This window comes from Diadema antillarum, unplaced genomic scaffold, assembly GCF_040938485.1.
Source record: "Diadema antillarum isolate AM-2024a unplaced genomic scaffold, OU_Dant_1.0 seq00000906_RagTag, whole genome shotgun sequence".
Taxonomy (NCBI): domain Eukaryota; kingdom Metazoa; phylum Echinodermata; class Echinoidea; order Diadematoida; family Diadematidae; genus Diadema; species Diadema antillarum.
Window position 1 is genome coordinate 572,627 of NW_027271764.1, and position 14,502 is coordinate 587,128.

Below are 14,502 nucleotides of genomic sequence, written 5' to 3' on the forward strand. Positions count from 1 at the left end.
TGTTATACTGCTCAGTCTGTTCCTGCCCAGTAGGTATTGTGAGCTAAAGATCAGATATGTCAGAGAAGATATACCGGTATATACATTTTTCAAACCTCCAATTGAAGGCCATTTTCTTACCAATTTCTACTGCAGAAATAGAGGACTCTCTATATATCAGGGAGCGTGTGAAGTCAGCGAAGTAAGAAAAGCCAAACTGTACTTGGTTTGATATGAAGATAGAGATTTCTACTGAAAGTGTATTTCTGTGAAGAATATAAGTTATAGAGTTTAGCTGGGTTTCTTGATAGTTTTTCATACTCTGACGAGATGTGGAGCGAATTTCAAAAGTTAGAGGAAACTGATATCCCACTGTACATGTATCAGTTCATGCCAGATGCAAGAAAGTAACTCTTTTGTCAAATTACTAGATTCGACTTACTTCTCAACATTTTATACCATGACTCGCTTTGCAGTAATGGATGTAGGCAGACTTTTACCGCAAATGGTGGATTTCGTGTGCATTGGTGACTAAACCTCCTTCTCTGCTCATGTGATACTGAATGATGTACATTGTACAGTGGCTGTTGGCTCTTGTGCAGCCATTATGATTACACTACCGGTAGACATTACAAAAATGCCCTAAGGTCGGGCCCTATGGTGGAGACTTAGATACTAAAGTATTGTGTCATGAGGTTTATGTGCAATGTATGATAGTTTCACAATATTCTGCCATACAGTATGCTCCAGTTGTGGTTGCTTTAGAATCCTAATCTCAACCAGAAAAGTGGAAGTCATTACACGCATAAATGATATTTTTCCCACTAAAAGATGAAGGCGATACTGACACAAATGCAGTATTCTTACTTTGAGATATGCTGAATATTTATCTTCCACAGATAACTGTAAAGTAAGATATTTTTGCAGCATGAAATATTTTGTGAATTGGAGCTGACAGCCTTTTTTGTGGAGTAAAATGTTTGTGAATTGCCACTGGCATTCAATGCATACACTGTAGACAAGAACTTTTGTGAGTATCTAATTTCGCAAATCTTGGCTTTCATGGACTTTGTGAAATTAAAATGCACACAGACAGTTCTGGTTTTACAGTAAGTCCATGAGATATGTGAATTGTTCATGTTTGAATCTTCTACATTGAACTTGATTTTGCAACTTTGAAAAGAAATGGTATGTGTAAATTTGCTGAAAATATTTCAAAAATGATCAAATGTACATGTGTGATCAGTAATGAAAAAGAGGTCTGAAAAGTTCTCTAACTTCCTTTATTGTTCCCTATTTCCTTCTTAAACCTGATATAGACTCAGAACATTATATGAATATGGACATATAAAGGGATGGTACAGTGTTGGTGGAGATGAGAACTGGGCTCTTAACTTTTTGCGAGCTACCAAGAAAATCGGGTTTGGAATGACTGAAACATCCAAAAACAAAGTAAAACAAAGCAATCGTTATAAAGTGTGGGTCCCACACTTTATTAGAATCGCTCTTTTTGGATATGTCAGCCATTTCAAAACCAATTTTCATCAATAAAAACATTGAATTCCTCATAGAATTACATGCTCTTTCATATTTCATAAGAGGTTTCTCATTATCTCACCAAAAAATGTTAAAAACCTGAAATTAGGTCTCAACCCAAACTATATGATCCCTTTAATACCACACTTGTTGAGTGGGATACTGTAGGTTTAACTGTACCATGAGTTTACATATTCAATGCCTACCTTGTACTAAATCAACAGGTTTGTTACTACGGGTACCAGTGTTTGAAAATGAAATGTTTAATGGCACCTTATTCTCAGATATGGATTTGTGCCTTGAGATAGGTAAACAATATGTGCATGGCTTGCAAATTGTTATACATGGTATGGTAACATGATAGAAACTATACAGTGGACTGGCAAAAGATGGTCTCCATATTCCAGCATGACATACTCTTGGCATGTTTTTTTTTTTTTTTTTTTTTTTGTGGGTAGATTTTGATGTTGTAATCAACATCTTGATTGTGTAGTTTCGCTCTACTAACACTGACTTATGTTTTTATGTTTGCTTTCTATCTTTATGAATCAGTTTTTAAAGAGGAAAAAAAAGTGTTGAATGCTTTGATTGCAAGTTTAATAGCAGACCATACTATGTACCAATTTGTTGTCATATTCCAACAAATGGTATGGTTTATTCAGTTGCCAGTTGCAGAAATTTACATTTAAGTGACTTACAATGATGATCATATTCCAGTACTACTTTGATGCTCACAGTGAAATTAAGGTATTTGTGTAGTTTGATTCAATCTACCACCAGATCTCTTAGTTGTTGTTTTTGCATGTGTAGGAATGCGGCAATGAAATATAGCAGTTTATGACTCCTGTTCAGAAGTACAGAAATGTAAAATCACATATTAAAGAGTAACCAATAGTACTAGCTTAAAATGGAATTTGAAAAAGATATGAACATTGTTCTTCAGATTTACAAGATGTTGCATTAATGAAGTAACTATATATATATATATATATATATATATATATATACTGTATATATATATAATGATTGAAAGTATGTAGCAGAGAAGTCTAAAGATTTTAAAAGCATGCTGAAAACTACATGAATTCACTGTGAAATAGCCTGCTTATCCTTGACCCTAAGGAATGTATTTCAAGTAATGAGCGCACGTAGTTACAAGGCAGGCAATTTTACTAATTCAAGTTGATACAACTGTACAAAAATTTGTTATTTGTTTCTTTCTTCTTTTTCTTAACTTTTGTTTTTTTAAACAGGGCCGTTGACATTGATACTTGAACATCTCAGGCCTAGATTCTGGTTCAGTTTAGTAGTGGTGCTGTTGAAAATGCTAATAGCATGAAGAATATAGCATTTATTTGAAGCGAGAGATTCTGCAAATATCTGCAGAAACTGCTTTAAAGAAGTCTTTCACAAAATTTTCACATTGATTCCTGGCGTGCTGTGCCTTGCCTTTGTTCTTTCAAGATCATTTTATATATTGAATTTACTATCCGGGGAAAAAAAAAGAATGAATATGCATGCTGTGGTAATACATTTCCAGACGGTGTGAAGACATCTGGGGATAGGAGGGGAATTAAATCTACCAATGTGTATAACTGGAAGAACAAGTTTCAACTCCACTGGGCATGGTTTTGATGGTCTAAATTAAATCAAACACCAGTTTGGATTGAATCTAGGAGATGTTTGGGAGCTTTTAATGTGGGACGATATGGCATTCAGGATGTATATAGGGTTAAGCCATCATGACCGTCTTTGCTCCGTCCTGATTTGTTAGATGTTTTAATTTCTGAGGACAGGGATGTTTGCCTCCATTGTACTGTGTAAGCTGTCACACACGAGCTGTACCTAAACATACAGCAGCTAACCGCTCCATCCTTTTTACAGACCTAATGCTCTTTCTAATGAGAACAGCCCTGTTTTTCAGGATGGAGAGATATTCGGTTTCATGCATGTGTCGATCGATTTTACGTTTCACCTACCATCCTGTGCCTGCTGGGATAAAATCCTTATTTTTCGTCAGTGTCTTTCATACCTCAGATTTTCTCTAGCCACAGGTACAGCACTAGCTACAATACAGGATTGATGTAATTCAGTAAGTGCATTTTGGGGCTTTTTCTACCCACACTGCGCTTTAAAGCAATTTGCTAATATTGGCAGTAAAACTATGTGTCGTTATGGAACTATTTTCACTTTTAATCTGCGTCTCAGCAAAAATTGTGTATGATGTATGAAATTGTGTATCCATGTATGTGTATCAAGATGCAATAAGTAGTTTGAGTCTTGATAAAAATTTGTGTTCCTCAATATTTGGGGAGTCTAAGGTGTTTCCCCCTAAAATTTCAAGAGGAACATGACTGCAATGAATAAAAGTGTGTTCTCTTTGGGAGGGGAAATTTTTTAAATGTGTAGCCCAGAATTCTTTTCACCAATCCACCTGCTTGAAGTTAGTCTTCCACTTAGCACTAGGGAAAAAAAAAAAGTTTTAGTGCCAGTTACATCACCATGGTAACTCAATGTTTATGGGAATGTTTGCTCTGGATAGTCAAAATTTTTATGGCATGATTAGCATATAATTCTCAAGATCCTGAAATTATTTCAGTATGAATGCTACCATCTTGAAACAGAAGGCTTTTAAGACTTGATTATTTAGTCTGTTCAATTAGATTTTAAAAGGAAGAGCGGAAGAAAATGTCCATACCAGTTGTCCATCTGTGGAACGTTGTATGTTCAAATTGCTAAATTGAAAATGAGAAGAATATTGTAAGTGTATGTGTCAAATTTGTGTGAATGAGTATCTTATCAACTTCAAGATTTATATAAGAGGTTTTAAATCAGTAATAGTATGTAACCATGTATTAACATTTTGTGTGTATGTGTCTTTTACTTTCAGTTGAGAGAACACCTCGCAACACAACCCAGATTATGTGTACTTGTCAAAATGAGATACATAGAGTATGTGTAGCATGGAGCTATGTGTATACCTGTCTTGGCAAGACATGCTGTTCTCAGTTACCCTTTAATACTGCTTGTGTGTCTTACATGAGTGATCTGTGAGTGCAAAACTTCTTTGGTAAAACACTGCATCTTGTTGTGGATTGTAGCAATAAGGTCAGATGTGCTTATTAGTCATATTCTCCCGTCCATTTTTTTTTTCTCTCTCTTTTTTGTGGTTACTGTCAAGAAAAGAGTATTGATGATTTCGCATGAATGTTTCTTGTCTCTGTTCACAGCATATCCTGATAAAAAGTCCAGTTTTGAGGTGTGGCATTTCAAGATTAGAGCTCCCATACAGTATTTTGAAACTATTCATACTAGTATTTCAAGCGTAAATTGTATAGACTTTACCAACGAACACTCAAAGGATTCTCTATTTCAATATTATGATGCATTATTTCTTGTATGGGTTTCCAAACTGTAAAGACAATGGAACTTCTTCTTTTTTTTGGGGGGGGGGGGGGAAGGGGGGTGGGAGAAAAAAATTGTTGTAATGCTTAATCTATAGACACTTACAACCTCCCTTCTGAACGTGGACTTGGGTATGTGCAAATATATTGTGTGTTCTTGCGCTGAAAGTTGTTCTACGATTTCTCAATGCTGTCATAATGCAGAGCTAGTGGGACATGATTGCTTTATCAATTCAATTATTTCTCATGACTTTATGAATAAATTGAGTGATATTTTCATGGGAAGAGAAGTGACACTGTATTTTTCTTACTGTTTATTATAATAGTAAGGATGGGTAACTTATGAATGTGTTATGGTATCATGAAATACTAGTACTTTGGTCATTTTTGCATGGAGGGATTAAAAGGTGCTGTAGGCCACCAGCTAATCACCAGTACAATACTTTGGCTAAAGAAGGCAACAGACTTGTTGAATCACCAGCAGATGACCTGATAGGTAATATGATTTCATGACTGGTGTGTCTGGCTGTTTATGAATACTTTAGGGCAAGACTCCTGATGCATGTGTGGATTGAACATCAATGACAGGGGCGGATCCGGGAATTCCGTAAAGGGGAGGCGCCTTTACAAAATGAAAGGCCCCTCATTTTTTCCTTTTATTTCTTATGTTTTAACAAAAAATAAAGAGGGGATGCACATGCCCGGCGCGCCCCCCTCTGGACCAACCACTGAATGAGCTACTAAGAATTGGGATCAGAAGGTCATGGAGTCATAGCCAAGACTGAGAAATTAACACTTTGGGTCATTTTTTATGAAATTTCTTTTAATTGTAGCTGATTGAGCCACCATACGGGAATTCGCCATTGCCATTGTGGATGAATGTGGAGGAAATCATAATTTGATTGCTGAAATGTTTTTATTCTTGCCATAACTCCAAAATAAGTATTTGATGATATTCAATCTAATCTGGTAACAAGATATGTAAAGAGAAAATGACAGGGTAAGGGCATTTTTCTTAGCAAGTTACAAAATGCCGATCATATTATGAAAGTAATATACAGGTCATTGAGGTCAAGCAAGACTGAGTATTACCTGTATCAAATTTACAAACCCAAGTTTCCATGTTGAATTTCAATTTTCAATCCAATTACTGACAAATCCAAGGCAGACCTCTGAGAGTTCGGCAATTTTAACCTTTTGAGTACCACATTTTATTCCCTGTCCAAAGATATGTGCATGAAATTTGTGCACATTTGATTCATTGACATAGAAAGGGTTAATGAAAATTATGCTTTTTCAGAGACTTTTAAGGATGCTTATTATGTTTTGTGGAAACATTTTGTTGCCTCCTGTTGGTACACCTTATTAGGGCTCACTGTTTGCTCAGCTCCCCCCCCCCCCCTTCCCCTTGCTGTTGTTGCTATTTCACTCTTTTCCTTTCTTTATCCTTCTGTTGTTCCTTATCTTCTAAGGTGTTGCCTCCCTATTCATCCTTTTCCTTGAATGGTTGCCCCCATGATCCTCATGATCATTACTGACCCTCCTCTGCCTTATGTCTGTCCACCCTCCAGCTATAATCCCCCTCCCTTTACCTGTTGGGCTCCTTGCCCATGACCTCCTACCCTCTCCTTTTGTTTTCTTTGTTCTCTGTACCCAGCCTATCCCTGACTATTCTTGTTGTGTGAAGTCCTTAGTCTATGTGATTGCTTTCCTGACCTGTTTGTCATTTGCCTCTGACCAAGATTCTGCTAGGATTGAAAGCTCAGGCCCCTTTTGACTGCATTTTGTGGAAACAAGTACATCACCTTATAAGTGGAATGCAATCCATTATATTGTCTCAGTATCCAGAAATTATAGAATATTTTTGGTATTTGGATTGCATCAGTTGTTGAAATTAACTTCATTAATGCACAGATTCTATTTTGTATATTTTATGTTTTGTTAATTTGATCACACAAAAATGAACTTCATGACTAGATGCTTTCATTGTATATTGCCTCTAATGATTTCCTTTATGTATATGTACATACCATATTTATAAGAGAAATACACCTGTCTTTGAATTTGTAATAAAGTTTGTCAGTTTATTCTATATTAAACACTTGATCTGGAATGTTGGTGTGTTTCATATTCGAGATACTTCATCTGTTTCTTTTATAGAGAGAGAAAAATGATTCAACAAGCATATATATATGTCAAGTCAAAGAATGTGTGTTTGTGTGTGTGAATATATATATATATATATATATATATATATATATATATATATACATACATACATGTATATATAGTGCAAGAGATAGTTCCCTTCCCAAACGTATGTGGTGACTCATTGTGGGTAGCCGCATAGAGTGAAAGAAATTAGACTTGAGGCGGATGTTGCTCTTGATCTTTTTCTCCCTTTTAACCCGTTGAGGACGGTTTCATTTTGCTACAACACACATTTCCCATAGACGCTTGCCCGAGTATACTCGGGACTTGTCCTCAACCGGTTAATCAGTCGAGCTTTCAGCCTGTCATCGGGCCTTCATCAGTGATGATGTTAGATTGTATTTTCATGTTGAACTGAATGATAAAGGTAATACTTCCGAAGATTGGCATTATATGACATTGCGTTATATATCATGACATATTAGGCCATTTAGATAGTCTTGTTCCGTTGGTAGATCCTGATGAAGGCCTGATGACAGGCCAAAAGCTCAATTGATTAAAAGGGAGAACAAGATCAAGAGCAACCTCCACCTCAATTCTAATATATATATATATATATATATATATATATATATATATATGTGTGTGTATATGAAGGGTTTGTTTGCAAAAACCGATAAGTCCAATTTTGAAGATTTTGAAGTGCGATCTCTGTCATAAAGTTCAAAATAATACCTTTTAAATGATATATTGTTCACTACATATAATGGTATATTCTTTAAGTTATGGTCAAAAGAAGCAAAAATTTTCTTATTATTCTCTTTATTTTTCTTGACCTTTAATCGCAAATATCTCCATTTGACAAATATGGACTTATCGGTTTTTGCAAACAAACTCTTCATATATATATATATATATACATATATACATATATATGAATACATGTATTCATAATGATGGACATGACCCTATGATTATGTATACCTAATCATTGTTTTCATTCTATCACTGTTTTTTTTTCTTCATATGTGATATCAAGCTCTATTACTGTCAAATGTGTTGTTGATCATGTATCTATCGTATACTTACTGATACATTGATTGTACGTGTATCATTATGTTAGCATTTTTCCCGCGGAGGCGCAGTTTCTGTGAAGAGAGAGAGAGAAAGAATGCGAGTCCTTCGCCAGAGTCGAGTGTCTCTTTCCAGTCATGTGTGAATAGTAACGAGGCGCAATAACAGAAAGGCTGCAGCTCCCGTTGGCTTATGCGGACAGTGAACACAAGAGGGCGACATAAAGGCCAATACGGACACACACACAAAAAAGGACAAGAGCCTTGTCTGGCTGCAGAGGGGCATCGGCGCTGAAGCGTTCGCCCGACCGGCCGGGCGGCTGGGCTATGCAAGAGTACTAGAGCGTGGTACGCTAGTTGGTGACCCGTGTTCGGCTGGCTTCGTACCACATTTCGCTTGTTAGGTATCATCATACCATCACTGGTTGTTACTTACGGTGTGTATTTTGATGACACGTCCTTGTCCCGTCTTCTGGCATAAATTCGGGCCTAACTTCGTCATAACAGCAATCGGTATGTACCACTTTGAAAACATGCCACGTTAGTAAATAAACGTTGTTACATATTCCGAATTATTCGGCAACGTTTTGACGCTATTGCTAATATTGGTAGGCATATTGCTGTAGAAGTACAACTTGTATACAGCAATAATAGCGTCAAAATGTTGACAAAATATGTAACAACGTTTATTTGTTAGACTTCTAGACAGTCTACTAGAAGTTCAGTTAACCATGACTGGTCCATGGGCATGGTTAGACTTAAATTTACAGATAAATTCGAAATTTAGCATGGTTAGAAGCCTAGATAGAGTTGTGCATGTTCCTCAATCGTTTAGCACGTTTTATTACTAGGCATCCAGCTTGCCCTCCCCCCCCCCCCCCCCCCCCCCCGCCCATCCCCAGGATTGCTTTATTACTGTATGATCTAACGTTAGACAGAGAGATCTGTCTGTCTGGAGAAGTCTTTTTTTTCTTAAACATCATCACTCTCCTGGGGATTCAGTGAAGCCAGACGCAGTCTCCGGCCGCGGAACGTATCCCCAGACGACCAGATACAGACCGATCTTTTGCCTGGCTGGTCAATGGATGATCGTGGTCATGCAGCAGTCTTACTAATCATACGTGTATCGGCTGACTACATTTTATATGCATATCGTTTATAATAACTATTAAAACTAGAAGTAGAAACTTAACTGTTTGAATGGGAGAATTAAATGATGGAATGCGATATCATATCAGATACGAACTGCTAGTGCTACCAGCCCAGGGAAGGATCCAGGGAGGACAGCAACCGGCGCACGCCCCCCCTTTATTTTTTGTTGAAACAAAAGAAATAAAAAGAAAAAAATGGGGGGAGGGGTGCGTGCGCCCCCCCTTTATTTTTGTAAACACGCCCCCTCTTTACGGAATTCCTGGATCCGCCCCTGCAGCCTGAACACGCCAAGCGTTTGGCTGCAGTATAAACTGTGAAGAAGGAGCGCTCCGGGCGGTTTAGTTGAGTTTTATCATGCAACTCATTCACCTCCTGATTATAAATCAGCAGTGCAGTGTCACTGTAAACCTAAAAGATGCAATTGAATTTTATTCTCATCATTTTGCTCCTGCTCAGAGTGAGACGAACTCGACCGAGAGACAAGACTGAACATGCCTGGGTCGGGCAGACTGCAGCTTCTGGACACCAAGCAGGTACTGGGGGAGCATCTCTTCTCCAAGGTGACGGAGCTCCACCCTGAGAAGGCGGACCGCATCACAGGGATGCTGCTGGAGGCAGAGAACGAGGACATCATGAAGATGCTGGAGGACGACTCCCTCCTCAGGCGGAGGATAGAGGGCGCTCTTCGGGTCATGCAGGAGTGAGTTGCATTACGTATGAACAGAGAGTAGAATGGTTCATAAAGTCCCTGGCCTATCTATTCACAATCTAATGCAATATAAGGAACAAAATAATACACTAAAATTGTGAACCTATTTGACATTTAATCTGTACAGTTATGCTGTAAGGCCCATCCCAGTATATTGGCTCAAATGCAAAAATCAAAATGCTGAAATTAAAAGTTATTTAATAGACATGTATGACTATTGTTAACTTTCTGAAAGGAAGCCATGAACTTCAGAAATATCTTTCTGACAAAAGAAACTTTAAGTACAGTGGTGTTGTAGGTCAGGAGAACATTGATTCACAACCTCGATTTTCTTGCTTGAAACTTACATTACCACTCACTTCCAAAGAAAAACATTCAGTGAATCTTTTCTAGAGGATGTGACAGTGCAAATAAACATTACAAATGTTACATTGTTGAAATATAGTTTTCAAACTTTCTAGCAAATGGTATGCCCTACAGTATTGCTGTTTTGAATACAGAAAAACAAGCTTTTGAAAATACATGATCGAAAAAATCGTTGAAAATATATGGAATGTTTCTAGATATTCATTCTCCGCAAAAGTGATGTTGAGGGTACATTGGTATCATAAATCAACACAAATCAACATGCATTTGGATTTCACGGCCCCTTTAAGATAGATTGTGGTATTCTTGAGTACATCCAACACATCAGATATTCATATTCAGGCAGTTGGTATGGATGTATTACAACTTTTATGTAAATTTGTCACTTGCCTGGCAGAAGAGCCTTAACTAAGGCTTGAGTGCTCAAAAAAAATCACAAATCAATGATATTACAACAGCTTTCTAAACTGTGTCAAATTATGTCACATTAGTATACCAAAATTCTATTTGGGGGTCAAAATTTCATGCTGATGCCCTTCTGCTGGGCTGAAAGACATAAGAGCTTTTTATTTACAATTGCTAGGCTCTGTCAATGGAGGACTAAAATGTAAATGGAGAAAAATATTCTTTAGTGAACCTTAGCATGTTTACATTACTTCACTTGGCTACCTGTGCCTTGAATTTCATGTCTGGAAATCCTTACTGAGAAACTTTGCCGTGCTTTTAATGTGACAAAGAAACAGTGCCCTGTTGGTCTGTGATAACGATTCAGATCGTCATCAGAAGATATATTCAACGTCAAAAGTAACCAAGTGGTGTTCGTTTTCTCCAGACAAGACAACATCTGTGGTGGTGGTGGTGACAGGGAGAAGTATGGAGAAGAACTGTATTCCCAAATTTCTGAAATAGAGCCCATCCAGTGTGCAAAAATAACAGGTGGGTATGGTAAAGGGAGAATTTTTCATAAAGTAGCATCATAATTTTGTTTTGTTTTGTTCTGTCTTGTCTTCACTGAGAAATGCATTCTTTTTTTTTGTACCAAGACAGCGGATGTTGATTTCTGTAGCACATGACACTTGTTGACTGGATTTGAAAATGTCAACCTAATGGCGTAAAAACTATAAAAAGCGAAGTAGCAACAAGAATTAGTGAGAGATGAGACAATGAGATGTGAAAAATGTCACATGAAATGTGTGTTTTTTCACATTCTAAGTCAATTGAGAAGCATGAGCCTTTGTATGCATACCTCCTTGGTGTCCAGCCAACAAAATGTAAAATCAATTCATAGATGTGTTTCAGCTGTCTCTCTGGCAGTGAGAGAGCAATCGCGTATACTTACTTCAGCAGGTAAGAAATTTGAATTAAAGTATATCCTTTCAGGCCATGCCTCTCAATATTCTGTTTACCTGAGGCCCGCTTTGGCTCCTCCAAAGTCTTTTGAGACCGAGTTAGATCAAATGTAAATCCTTTTCTTATTTATTTATTTTTTATTTTTGGAAGACAGCACGCCCCACTGGCTGAGAAACACAGTTTTGAGATATCCCCCAAGCAAATGTTTAGAGAAAATCAGGAGTAAATCTTGTTAGTCTAGAACTGATAGAATTGCAGGTCTTTCTGTGGTTGACTTTGAATGCTAGTACTTACAATGTTTGATTACAAACAAACATTACTGTTATTATTGCAGGGATCCACATGACAAGTTGTTACATGATATCTAATAAAAAAATGCGAATTCATTTTAATATCAATCAGAGTTCTTGTCATGATTGTCATTGTCCAGGCATGCTCCTGGAACTGGATGTTCCCCTCATCCGCCACCTGCTCTCCTCTCCGCCGGACCTTCGGGGTGCCGTGCAGAAAGCCATGGCAACGCTACGGGCAGACGGCGGCCAGAGGGAAGAACTCGGAGAGAAACTCTACAGGATAGTCGCTGGTCGATATGATGCGGATTCAGCTGCAAAAATTACAGGTACAATTCCTCTGAATAACCTTGCACTCTGTGAGTGACGATCTTTTTTTTTCTCCTTTTTTTTTATGGAGGAAAATGTGGTATACAATGTGGAGAATCATTCTACCTTTGTTCCAACTTGATTGATGTATTGAAAATATGTTTATTTTGAGAAAATGCATCAGTAGGTACATTTACATGATGCTTATCATTAAATAAAGAACTTGTAGGAAGTTAGCAACAAGCTACACACAATGATAACATCCTGATCCTTGTCTCATGCAAACCAAAATTGGCTCGCAGATTTTAATTTTAACACCAGAAGTAATTCATTGCTTGCAGGAGTTAAGCCCAACCACAAGCTTGTTTTAAAACCATGTTGCATCACATCAGCCCACTGACATCTGGTACATTGCATTGCTGGGTGCCCTACACTACCCTTATCATTAAGCTATGCACGTCCTAACCACAAGGCATCTTGTGGGTAGGAGCGTGGTGCTCATTTTCTTAGCTTTCCCATCACGTTTCCATAGTTTAAAGTTGGAGGCACATTGGGTACGTCTGTCATCAATGTTTGCCAGCTATGAGTACTAACGTTAGGTTATGGCAGCTCCATATGAATCTGACCAGTGACATTTTGTGTAAGCAGCGAATGACAGCTCCACGACATGCAAATCATCCAGTCTTTTACCAAGTTTGCTTCACTTGAGATGCCTACATGAAGTAGTGTTGAATAGGCCCTACTCATAACTTGTAATGCTAACTTATGACTCATCAGAGATAAATCCAGTCTTTATTGAAATATTTGCCTTCATCTTGACAAACACCTCGTTAGAACAAATTCTTCCTGTAGTCCTAAATGACCTGTACATACTCTTCAACTGTCATTTCAGGGATGCTCTTGGAGATGCAGGACGCCCAGCTGACCCGCACCATGCAAGACCCATCCCTCCTGGAGGACAAGATACGCCTGGCGGAAGAGGCCCTCTCCAGGCAGCAGCAGGCAAGATGACCTCCGACCTCAACTGCACCCTTTGCATACCAATGGGACAAGCAAGGCCAAGTTTGTAAAATGCATAACAGAGAAGTTTTGCAGTTTGCTGTATGAGAGCACAAACCTTAATCTTGCCTTTATCAGAAGCGATATAGCACCATACTGGAATGTTGCTCTCAACTGGAAGAGGGATTTACTCGGAGGTGTTCAACATTTATCTTTTTTTTATGTAATTGGAGCTTGACTTTCCACCATAAAGTTTCAGTATATCTCTTTACACATTATTTTATGTCTGGAATAAGAACATAAACAGGGCCAACGAATAATGCTTTGGGGTTAGACTTTGGAATAGTTCTTCCTATTTTGTGCTGTGTGGAAGACCTGTCCCAGATTACATCAACAATATATTGCTTTGGTTTCCTGCAATCCTGTCGACTAACAGGATATGGATGTCTGTGATTTGTGATTGTGGATATGAATTTTGTGGTTGGGATCGTACAAGATAGTATCAACAGATTTGAAATCAATGTACAAATTGGCTGGCAGCATTTTGTGTTGCAGTTAAATTGTGTTGAGAATAAATTTGTGAGATTTCCCTCCCAGATATGAAGTAAGCCTGTTAAGATCCTGAGGGGCAATGATATTAGCTATGCCCCAAATTAAAAGCAGTCTACAAGTATATCTGTTTTTGTACTCAATAGAATTAATGAAAAATTTACTTGGTTTATTGCAATCAATTTACTTGCTTTATTGCAGTCATGCTCGCCAGTTCACACATCAGATGCTGCCATAGACGTTTACACTGTGATCACATCATACATGGGTCACCTCTTCTGCTATGGAAGCCAAGTGTTTATAGTACATGTACACATTTCCGCGTATGTACCATATACGTACTAAACAGAGAGTAGTTTAGTGGTATGGGGCCGTTTAGCGCTATGGGGGCAGTTCGGGTCCTATGAGACTATGGGCAATTATTTCATTTATGATCCCGATGTCAGCCAATCAGACTCTAGGATTCATCAAATGAGGTATGTAGTGAAATATACCTGTAGCAGTTTGATGTATACTAGTAGGATTTAACGAGAACTTACCTTTTGATGTTCGCATGCATAGTAAATATTCAAAACTACAAATGTGACTACTCTCTGTTGTTCATATTAGAGATTCTACACTTCCATTTGAATTTT

The 14,502-nt window shown here is 37.8% G+C and overlaps 1 protein-coding gene across 1 annotated transcript; it reads left to right on the forward strand.

Moving 5' to 3' along the window:
* The first annotated feature begins 9,786 nt into the window (after positions 1 to 9,786).
* On the forward strand, positions 9,787 to 13,330 carry LOC139741140 (uncharacterized). Its single transcript, XM_071651727.1, has 4 exons — positions 9,787 to 9,995; positions 11,203 to 11,306; positions 12,151 to 12,339; positions 13,212 to 13,330. The coding sequence occupies exons 1-4, from the start codon at positions 9,787 to 9,789 to the stop codon at positions 13,328 to 13,330; spliced, it is 621 nt and encodes a 206-aa protein (XP_071507828.1).
* The last annotated feature ends 1,172 nt before the right edge of the window (positions 13,331 to 14,502 follow it).

Bases quoted from the DNA above. Each gene is read 5' to 3' on its own strand.
- LOC139741140 (XM_071651727.1), top strand. From the start codon at position 9,787: ATGCCTGGGTCGGGCAGACTGCAGCTTCTGGACACCAAGCAGGTACTG. The intron at 9,996-11,202 runs GTGAGTTGCATT...CGTTTTCTCCAG, and splicing joins GCTCTTCGGGTCATGCAGGA to ACAAGACAACATCTGTGGTG. The intron at 12,340-13,211 runs GTACAATTCCTC...CTGTCATTTCAG, and splicing joins TTCAGCTGCAAAAATTACAG to GGATGCTCTTGGAGATGCAG.